Source organism: Brassica napus, chromosome C7, assembly GCF_020379485.1.
Source record: "Brassica napus cultivar Da-Ae chromosome C7, Da-Ae, whole genome shotgun sequence".
Lineage (NCBI taxonomy): Eukaryota > Viridiplantae > Streptophyta > Magnoliopsida > Brassicales > Brassicaceae > Brassica > Brassica napus.
Genome location: NC_063450.1, coordinates 7908072 through 7919557, shown reverse-complemented (window position 1 = coordinate 7919557; position 11486 = coordinate 7908072). Strand labels below are relative to the sequence as shown.

General features: G+C 37.9%; 1 protein-coding gene across 2 annotated transcripts; it reads left to right on the top strand.

The window, feature by feature from the left end:
- The first annotated feature begins 1925 nt into the window (after positions 1-1925).
- LOC106365275 lies at positions 1926-8974 on the top strand. 2 transcript variants are annotated; one of them, XM_048761853.1, is made up of 7 exons: positions 1926-4258; positions 4458-4623; positions 4698-4767; positions 4847-4923; positions 5019-5186; positions 5280-5501; positions 5608-8974. In XM_048761853.1, exon 7 carries the CDS (start codon positions 7870-7872, stop codon positions 8797-8799), a length of 930 nt encoding a protein of 309 aa, XP_048617810.1. In that variant the 5' UTR covers positions 1926-4258; positions 4458-4623; positions 4698-4767; positions 4847-4923; positions 5019-5186; positions 5280-5501; positions 5608-7869; the 3' UTR covers positions 8800-8974. The 2 variants fall into 2 exon arrangements, with proteins under 2 accessions (XP_048617810.1, XP_048617809.1); XM_048761852.1 differs by having other exon boundaries at positions 1926-4623.
- The last annotated feature ends 2512 nt before the right edge of the window (positions 8975-11486 follow it).

Below are 11486 nucleotides of genomic sequence, written 5' to 3'. Positions count from 1 at the left end.
AGGTGTCTAGTTAACTACTTAACAGTTTAACTATCTCTTTGGTATTTTTCCTACACTCCATCCTGAAATGTAAGATTTTATTCTCCATATTAAAGGATCGATAGAATAAGTAGATGTTTACACTTCTTTTTTAAGATGTTCATATATGTTAGCAACATAAAAATAACATACTAAAAATAAGAAATCATTGAATGAACATGCTATTTTTTTTGGGCAACTGAAATTTTTATCAAACATGAGATGGATACATTTAAGGAAAACAAATCGAAGGAATAAAACCTCTTGGAAGCAAAGCTGGCAAAACACATCTCCAGAGACGAAGACATATGTAAGGGAATGCATAAACTAAACTAACTGATAATGCTAATACCATTAAAGTTCAAAAACAAAAACAGGAAAATGATTTAGAAAATGGAGAATTTGTGAACTAACCAATTTTTCAATACATATTAAAAATATATCAATGATGTAACGTAATTCAATCCATGACACTTTTGGTCAGTTTCTTCTGGTGCTACCTTCTGCGATTACAAGTTACAAGTGATACAGGAAAATTGATGACATTGACGCGAAAGCATAAATGGACATGATAAAGCGGGACTCTTGATAATAAATTAGTAATACAACACTATGTCGCACAATTAGTTACCACATACACAAGTAGCTTATGGTAGCTTCTTTCGGCAATACACAGAAAATAAAAGATGAGATGCAATCGTACCTTCACAGAAGAGGAGAAACAACGATGGAATCGCCACTGATGAGTTGTTTTCCATTTACAAAACAATAGTATATACTCTCTATAAATAGTAAAAAAATGGATATTTTTTCTATTTAAATCCTAAACCCCCATCTCTTAAATACTAAACTCTAAATCCTAAACCCAAATATAGAATATATTATATATTTATAATATGAAGAATAAGTGAACAGAAAAATAAGCTATTCCATTACGCAAAATGGTGGTCACCGATGTAATGAATGGCTGAAGAAAGAGACGATAAAAATATCAAATGATATACATATTTGTTCAAATAGTACCATATATTATAAAACAGATTTTGTTTATTTGTGGACATCTAAGGTTGCTTCCAATAATTATATGTATCTAATAGAATATCAAACAACATGAAAGAAAAATATAAGTCGTTCACTTGAAGAATAACATACTCTTCCATCGTTGAAGATTATCAAAATGATGATATAACTAGAATGGAATAGACTAAATAGTATAGTACATATTGATTAAATTATGGGTAAACAACCTATTTACCCACTAGAAGTATCGTATAGTAACAAATACACACTAAATTTTATCCTCATCTTAATTCCACATATTTTAACTTATTCTACCTATTTCTCTCCAATTCAAAAAACTAAAACACAAAATCAACATAAACTCGATTCTTCATTGATTTAACGGTTTATAACCTACCAAAATTGGTTTAGTACCTAAACCAAAATGGAAACACGTAAACCAAAAAAAATTAACCAAATAAAAACTAACCCAACCCTCGTTAGAACATGCCTCTCCCCTCCATCACTTCTGTCTCCCTGTCTCTCTCTTTCTCTTTTTCATTAATAATGATCATTAAAACAAACCTTAGCAATTACAAACAGAGCTCTACAAACCTGGGAAAAATTAGACATCCAAGATAAATATAAATTACCAAAGGAGAATTACTCATCGCCTTTATTGCTCACCAAAGTGTAGATGATCCAGTAACGAAGCCCAAAGCTACAAGCCCAACTTCAGTTAACATAGGCCCAGCTGAGAAGTCCACTTCGGTTCCTCAAGTAAAACCAAGAAATTTTCAGTTTTCTGTACCTACAAAGCAAAATGAATCTCTCCTTAGTAACAGATTTGGCATATTACAGTCTGTCAATCAAGATGACTTTAACAGCTAGCTAAGGATAAGGTTAAGAGCATTTCTAGATCCTTCCTAAGCTAAGCATAAATACATTGTAATAGTCTCTTAGTAAACTACTGAAGAAGTAAGATTCAAAGTTCAAAGTTTCATCTTTCTCTAAACATTCACACGGTATCATAGCAATTGTAACCTTAACAAGTATTAACAATGGCCGATCCACTCAACCCCTACCCCTTTCCTAGCAATGTTCATGTCCTAGGTTGTGTCACTCTCAAGCTTACTGATAGCAATTACCTGCTATGGAAGACGCAGATCGAGTCCCTGCTCTCCAGCCAGAAGCTCCTCGGCTTTGTTAACGACGCTTCTCCACCTCCGGCTCAAACCCGTACTGTCATCATCAATGAGGTCCCTACAGAAGAACCAAACCCACAGTATGAACAATGGTGTCTGCACTGATCAACTTGTCCGTTCGTAGATATTTGGTACCTTGTCTGAAGAGGTTCTCAGCTCGGTCCACACGCTCGCACGCTCTAGCGATGTATAGATCTTCCTAGCGGATCACTTCAACAAAAGCTCCCTTGCAAGAGAGTTCTCCCTCTGTCGTAGCTTGCAACTCCTCACCAAAAAGGACAAAACTTTGTCAGTCTACTACAGAGACTTTAAAGCGATATGTGACTCACTTAACGCCATTGGGAAACCCATAGGTGAATCCATGAAAATCTTTTGGTTTCTAAATGGTCTAAGTAGAGAATATTACCCTATCACAACGGTGATACAGAGCTCCCTTACAAATTTTCCCTTTCCTACCTTCAATGATGTTGTGTCAGAGGTCCAAGGATATGATTCCAAGCTCCTCTCCTACGAAGAAACTCCCACCGTCACCCCACATGAAGCATTCGACATTCACTCTCAACAACAGTCCTATGGTGGTTTCCAGAACTAGAGAGGTCGTGGATATCAACATAACCGGGGTAGAGGTGGCTACACAACCAGAGGACGAGGCTTCACACAACATCAGTCAACTCCTACAAACCCTGGAAATCGACCCACATGTCAGATTTGTGGCAGAGTTGGGCACACAACTCTAAAATGCTACAATAGGTTCGATAACAATTACTAGAGTCAGGATGCTGCTCAGCCCTTTGCCTCTCTTCAGATCTCAGGCGGCAAGGAATGGTACACAGACATAGGAGCCACTGCTCACGTTACATAACACCAATGGTCTTCAGTCTGTCTCTCCATATGAAGGAACTGATACTCTCATGGTAGCTGATGGCACGTTCGTTCCCATCACCCACACTGGTTCTACAACCCTTACATCACCGTCAGGTACTATTCCACTCTCTGAAGTCTTGGTCTGCCCTGCGATACAAAAGTCGTTGTTGCCAGTATCTAAATTGTGTGATGACTACTCTTGTGGAGTATTTTTTTATGCTAAGAAAGTTTGTGTGATTGATCTCACCACTCAGAAGGTGGTGTCCAAGGGAAACATGCGTAATGGTCTCTATATGTTGGAGTCTCCTGGTGATGTTTCTTCTCAAATCGTCAGCAGGCAGCTTCGGACAGTGTGTGGCATCACCTTCTTGGACATGCCAATCCAAGGATTCTCCAACAACTACAAAACAGCAAGGAAATCTTAGTCAATAAAAGCAGATCCACCTCCATTTGTGAGCCTTGCCAGATGGGGAAGAGTTCAAGACTTCACTACAAAAAAAATAGAGATATTGTGACTAAATTTTGATACTAATCATTTTGGTCACAGATCTGTTACATTATTGATACGATATCTAACAATACTAAAAGGGAGATATGCTCAAAGGAGAGTATGTCCATGTGGGATTAAATAATCAACCAATCAGAAGACTCTAATCTGCCATGTCACTTTCTATTTCAGTTCATTTAAAAACTTCACGCACATAATATTTACCCCATTAGGAAATTGTATTTGGCCCACTTTGTATTATAAACTCTCAGGCCCATCCTTTGGTCCAGTCTATTCGTCGACAGCAAAGGTTAAATGCGTGAATTCTTCTTCGGAGAACCTTTGACGATTCATACCTTCAACGTTTTGTCTTTAGTAACGCTTGATCCACCCACTCTTTCATATTAAACCCCCTATTTACTCAATCAATCAAAAGACATGCTATCGTACGTGTTCCTTTCGTTTTTGAGGTTATATAAACCTTTATTTCCATTCCCTACTCCACACAAAAACTCACGAAACCTCCAAAATTTACCTGAAAATCTCATCAGTCAATGACGACCTATTCGGCAAAATCCACTGGGAAGGCTCCAGTTGCTCAATCTTTAAAACCGTCTCCCCATGGGCCCTGGCTTAGCTGAATCGGAGCACTGTTTCCGTTTGATACATTTTTTGATATGAACAGGTATGAGAAGGGATATAATTGCATTGTTGTTTATATTTTCCTTCTGAAGATTTTCCTCGCAGTTGTTAATTTTACATCTTTGTCATTTCGTTACTTTCTTACATGTTAAAGCCGCATGATACTAGCGGCAGAGACACATGTAATCTTCTGACAATGATCATGATGCTGTCTAATATTGTAATGTGAGTTGAAATTTCAGAAAGAAAACATGCAGACAAAGATTCAAGTAGGCAAGTGTGTGTAAGAGAAGATCCGGCTAAGAAAGCCTTGCAAAGCTTCAACTAGCGGAAGCGAAGCCACTTCTGAACTGGCTGATATTGAATCACAGCGACATAAGACTTAGCTTCCAGAGGCTTGTGGCCATGGTATGTTTAAACACATACACTTCAGTTTTCGTATTCTCTGTTGTTTTAACCATATATTGCTTATTCTACTCAAGCTCAAGGTCGAAGGGAGAAGAACTGTCATTTCAGAATAGCCGCCGTCCTAAGTGACATTGAAGCCGAGAGGTTAGTGATTGATGTATAGTTTTCATATCTGAATCTCATCATCAAAACTCACATTGTTTTGGCGTGCTGTGTTTCTTAGTTAGTAACCGAGGAACAACACAACAATCTGCTGCTCCTTCGATTCTAACAGAGAAAACATCATACTTTCTAGCTGAGGTAAGTTTTTATCTTGTGGAAATATCATCATCTCTTATCTAAGAGAATGAAAAATACTCTTCATAAAAAACGTGTTCGTTCTATCATATGGACAGGTGACTCATCCATTCTCAGCTGCTTCAGAAAACGAATTGGACTTGGAAAAAGGAGATTGCGTCATTCTCATGTTGTTTCTAGATAGGTTGAAAACATTATAGTAACAGGCCACATCAAATATGGAAGAATTGCAGCGCTTATGAGAACCATCTAAAACAGCAGTCTAGGTACATACATATATTATATATATACACGAAACTGTTTTTAATTTATCAACTCTTCAAATAGTTCTTGATTGTAGAAATAATTTTTGTATATAGTTTAGTTAAGAGATGAGTCATGAATGGAAAAGCCGCCAAGTTAAGAACACAAGCAGCTTCATCACACTTAAGTTTTGATGAACAATGCTTGAACTGTGAGAAAGTTTCCAAGCATACTCTATTTGTTTGTGTCTCAAAATGGGCTAGCCTGCTGGCTATGCTGCTTCACAAACACCAACAACAGTGCCAGAAGACACTGCTTATTGCGCGCATCCTAATCAGGTAATCGATTATTTTTAACAGTTATTAAGCTAGCCCCAGTTTGTTTGATTAAGAGTTGTTTCATTTCATCAACTAATGGACTAATTATTTATTTGAAAAACTTCAGGCATACCCAACTACTGCAGCTACAGCACCAGTGGCTGCACCGGTCCAGCAAGCTGCTGCTGCTGCTCCTCCTCTTACTACAACACTTACTACTGAGTCTATATGTGTTGCTGGTGGTTAGCTATTTGCTCTTTGGCTACTCAAGTTAAGTATCTGAATTTTTATATGTCTCTATGTTCTCAATCAGTGCTTGGATTTTCGCTGGTTATGATACAGATTGTAACAGACAAGTTTGAATCGAATTCGCTGGTTCGTCGGTTTAACAGATTATCGCCGGTTATGTCACATAATTTGGTTTTTGCTAAATTTTGGGCTAAATTTGCTAAACCTAAAGTATAGTGTTTTTTTTTGTTAGCAATCTAAAATATAGTTTGTGTGTGCATGTTAAGTCTTTCGTCTTGCATTTCTTGAAAACAGAGACGTTGACTTCTTCCACTTTTAATCAAGGGAAGTTTACTCAAATATACAATATTTTAGGACAATTGACTAGAACCATACAAATATTTTTTTTATTACTGGCATTTTTTAAATACCAAGCGTTTTTTTTACATTATGAGAAAAAAATATTTACAGGAATGCCATTACTTTTCGCTGTCACATAAGCAAAAACCCGGCGTCACGTAGGAATTATGTTCCGTGTTTTCATTAAGCTAGCCGTAATTCGCTACATACGTCGTTACGGCTGATTTATATCTACATGTCGGCTGAATAAACAAACGCGGCTGAGTTAAGAGGAAAAGGCTGACTTAAGAACATAAGTCAGCCAGACGGTACGGCTGAATTACAAAAATATGGCTGATTTATGAGATAAAGGCTGATTTACAGACAAAGGTTATGGCTGACTTATACATCGGTGGTTTGTTTTATGGAAAATTTGGCTGAGTTGTAACTAAGAGACGGCTGAGTTATGTTTCCCCAGCTGAGTTAATGAATATCGACTGGCTCAGTTATATAATTTACGGCTGACTAATGTGATGTTGTTACGGCTGAGTTTATGATTAGTCAGCCGTAATAGGATGGATTAACAGTAAACTCAGCTCGGTTACGGCTGACTTATTAGCAAAAGATTAATTACTAGAATATCATTCGTTTGACGGCTGATCAATGTGATGATACGGCTGATTTATCGTTTTTCATCCTAATTACGGCTGATTAAGGATCAAAAGATTAATTACTGAAATATTCCATGGTTCGGCTGACTTACATCGTAAATGAGAGCTGATTTACGGAGGCTGAGTTATATATTTGTTTGTCGGCTGATTAACCGATTTTCCATGTCATCCGCCATGTCATCAACTCGGATTTACCATGTCATTGCTAACGAACTACTTTACAACTACGTTTGTCTGTCTGTTCATCTTTTTTCTTCATTTTCTTTATCTATATATATATCTATCTTCTTCAACTTATTCTTCATCTTTCTCCGAGATCTTATGGATCCGGTAATTAATGTTTATGGTAACAGATATGTATTCAACGCCGACAATAGAGAGTGTAGAGTTCTGCATTTAAATGAGAAAACAAAACATGAAGAATTCGCAAAGTATGTACTCGATGATTACATATTGAATGAATTGAGAACAGCAGATTGAATTCGCAACAACAGATATGTATTCAACGAACGACACTCCACCAGTTTACGGAGAACAAGGATGACGAAATGAATTGGAATGACAGAGCAAGAGAGACGATGAAAAGAATTGGGTTTTAATGTTTTGTATTACGACTAGGTTTTGGGTATTAATGTTTTACATTACGACTGAGTTATATAAACATGTTACGATTATATTGGGTTTTCTTGATTAGTATAACAGCTGAGGTATGGATTTTAATGTTTTCGTATTACGACTGAGTTATCGTTAATTTCTGCCTTATTTAACTTTTTAAACTCCTCGTGATTATCGTCTCCATGTTATAAATGGCATCGATATTAGTTCTGAGCCGTCAAATCAAGAAAGACGAAACGTCCCATTATTATAAGGCGTTTAATATAATAAAAAAGGATTACCGTGAATGTTAAATAAGTTTTTAAATACTAAAGTATCGTCTCGATGTTATAAAAGCCTCGATATTAGTTCTGAGCCGTATTTTCCAAACTCAGCCGTCCCAAAGTATCAATCCTAAATCTCGATGGGCCATGATAAAACCCAAAATATTAGCGGCTGAGTTATGTTAATATTAATGGCTGAGTTGTATTATGAGTTAAATAATAAAGTATTACCGTCTCGATCTCTACGAAGGCGTCGATGTTATATTAAACAACATGGCTGAGTTATGTCAAATATCATTGCTTAGTTATATGAACGTTACATTAATGGATTATTTCCCGATACTAGAATTGCCTGAAGAGATTCAGGCGTTAGTGGTTGAATGTGTGGCCGGTAACTCCTTCACAGATCTCTATGGCCTAAGAGCATCGTGCAAGACGATGAAGGCGTTAGCAGAGCGGAGCAGGGTAAACCATTTTTACGATGTGTTATCCGTTCCCAGGAGACTCAATATGCCTCCTGAGTTGTTTAAAACTTGCTACGCAGAGAGAAATCCAAGCACGCTTTATATGAAGGGTGTACAGTTTTTCTTCACATTTAACCTTCAGGAAGAAGGACTTGCTTTCATGAAGCTTGCAGCGGATGAAGGATATGAGCGTGCTGTGTATACATACGCAATGACTAGAAAAATATTTTGGGGTGATGAAGAGTATTTTGCTCGTTTTACGAGGGAATCTGTTGTCAGGATCGGGAAACTAGTTCGATCTCTAAAATGGGCATGGGGTTTGTCGCACAGTGACGAGTTTATGGCAAAGAGGGACGAGTTCATTTCAACCGTTGTTCCTTCGTTCTATAGTTGCCAATGTGATCCTGTTATGGAGCGAGATTGGGTCTTGTGGTACATTGAAAACAGTAAGGGTGACAAAATGTGTAACCGCTGTTTCTGGATCAAAGATGTATTCTATCAGAATCTTTTCTCTTTTTATGTTCTTTGCTGTGACATTATTACGGCTGGTTTATATTTTACATTATGGTTGGGTTGTTGTCTTTTAATTACGGCTGATTTTTGTAAAAATGGTTCTCTTCAATTACGGCTGAGTTTTAATTTCATAATGAATGAGATATTTTGTTGGAGTGTTATTAAATACGACATGACTGGGTTAATTAAATACGTGATAGCCGAGTTATTGTTACTTAAAGGCTGAGGTAATATTAACTTTTTGGCTGAGTTTTGTAAAAAAATCCAAGATAAAGACTCGGAATCCGCCATGTCAACAAACTCCTTGCCATGTCATCACTAACGAACGAAATTTATTACTTTCTTTATGAGACTGTTCATGTTCTTCTTCATCTTAGTTATTTATCGTCTTCATCTTTCTCAGTTGGTTATGGATCCGGTAATTATTGTTTCCGGTAACTGGATTAAGAAAAACAAATATGTATTCAACGTCGACTGTAGAGGGTGTAAAGTTCTTCATTTAAATGAGAAAACAACACATGAATATTTCGCAAAGTCTGTTCTCGATGATTACGGATTGAATGATTTGAAGGATCATATTCAGCTTAGCTACATGTTCTCGAATAAAGTATTGAAAACGATGGCGCACGACACTCCACCAGTTTACGTGTCCAATACTCGACAATTGCAAGGTTTTCTAAGCCTGAAGAAAATTGAACAACTACGTCTCTGTGTGGAGATTACGGAGAACAGAGCAAGAGAGAAGAGTAAAACATTTTTGAGCTTTAGCTCAGAAGCAGAAGCAGAAGCAGAAGCTTCAGTAGTTGAGTCCAGAGACGAAAATTACAGTGGGAGTTACGATGGTTGCAGTTTGGAGAAGGAACAAGAGGACAATGAGAATGACTGCTCTAGTAATGTCGAAGGAGAAAAACATGACGTAGTCGGAGAAGATGAAATAGGCGGAGAAAACAAAGAAAACGAAGAAGATGATGAATTTGAAAGCCAATTTGATATGTTCGACGATTCAGACGGTGCGTCATCTGAAGATGATAACTTCAGCTCATACGGTGAGTCTCCTACAGATGACGAAGATTCACCAACGCTACCTCCTAAGAAGAGATATCAGAACTTCTCAATGAGCGGATCTAAAGGAAATCTGGAGGTTCTAAGTTTGGAGATGTCGTCGATAGACATTGCGGTAGGTCAACGATACGATAGTAAAGACGATTTGGAGAGACGACTGAAACTTCTTACAGTGAGGTATAAATTTGATTTTGATGTAGAAACATCAACCCCGACATCATACGTTGTTAAGTGTTGGGTTGATGGATTTCTCAGGAGAGTTTGTGCTTCTACCCAAGGAGAATCCAAGGGGTTTTATGTTGGTATTTACGATTCGAAGCATACATGTTCCTGCACAGAGCGTTCTAATCGATCCCGACAAGCAACACCATATATTTTAGGTATGTTGTACAAGAAATTTCTCGGCGACGTTGGTCCGGCCGTTCGCCCTACGAGCGTCGGAATAGCTATCACTAAGCAGTTTGGTATAAAGGTAATTACTTTGTTGTGGCTAAGTTATTTTAACGACACGACTGAGTAATGTCAAATGTACAGGCTGACATAATCATACAATTCGGCTGGGCTACTATATATTTAGATGCGGCCGAGTTATAGTAAAATAGGGTTGAGTTATTCAGTACGTTATGGCTATCTTAATTATTTGATGCGGCTGAGTAATGAGGATCGTTTTTTCATGTGAAGAGATGGATTTTTGAAAATCACACCGGTCGCTGAAATTTGCAAGGGAAATCGATGAGGTAACACCTGAGTGTAGGTTTGAAAGCTTGCCTTCTTACTTATACATGATAAGAAGGGCAAATCCGAGTATAGTTACGCGTCTTCAAATCGATGAGCTTGGAAGATTCATGTATGTGTTTCTTGCCTTTGGTGCAAGCGTTAATGGGTTTCCTTTCATGCGCAAAGTTGTTGTAGTCGACGGTACGTTTCTCAATGGTAAATACAAAGGGACGCTACTCACAGCACTAGCTCAGGACGGTAACTTCCAGATTTTTCCAATAGCCTTCGCAGTGGTTGACACAGAAAATGATGATTCGTGGCATTGGTTTTGTACGCAACTAAAACTTCTGATTCCTGACGACGACGGTCTTGCGATAATCTCGGACAGGATTAACTCGATAGGGAAAGCAATTAGAAATGTGTATCCGTTGGCTGCTCGGGGAATATGCACCTACCATTTATATAAGAACATATTGGGACGGTACAAAGGAAAAGAAGCATTCTGTCTGGTGAAGAAAGCGGTGAGATGTTTTAGGATGTCTGACTTTACTGCGATTTTCGAGGAGATTGAAGCAATTCATCCTGCACTCCACGGCTACCTCCAAAGAGCTGATGTCCGCCTGTGGACGCGTGTTCATTTCCCGGGCGAGAGGTACAATTTGATGACTACAAACATAGCGGAATCAATGAACAAAGCATTGTCGCATGCTAGAGGTCTAAACATTGTTCGAATATTAGAATCGATACGGGTTATGATGACCAGATGGTTTGCTGAACGGAGAGAGGATGCCAGATCGCAGCCAACGACGCTTACGCGTGGTGTCGAAAAACTACTACATGTAAGTCAGCCGTAACAGTAAAAATAAGCATGTCTTTAAAATTCATAAAATTCTTAAGTCAGCCGTTTCATAAAATTCATAAGTCAGCCTTTATAATTCTTAAATCAGCCGTAATATGTAATAACTCAGTCGTTTCATATTTATTCTTTTTTTGTTAATATGGTCGTGTAACTGCCGCCAGAGAATTGATGGTCCAAAGGATTGATGATCATCACACTGAAGTTAGATATGGATCTTCTAGCGAGTCTTTGAATGTTGTTAATTTGGTAGAGCGAAAGTGCACATGTCGGCGTTT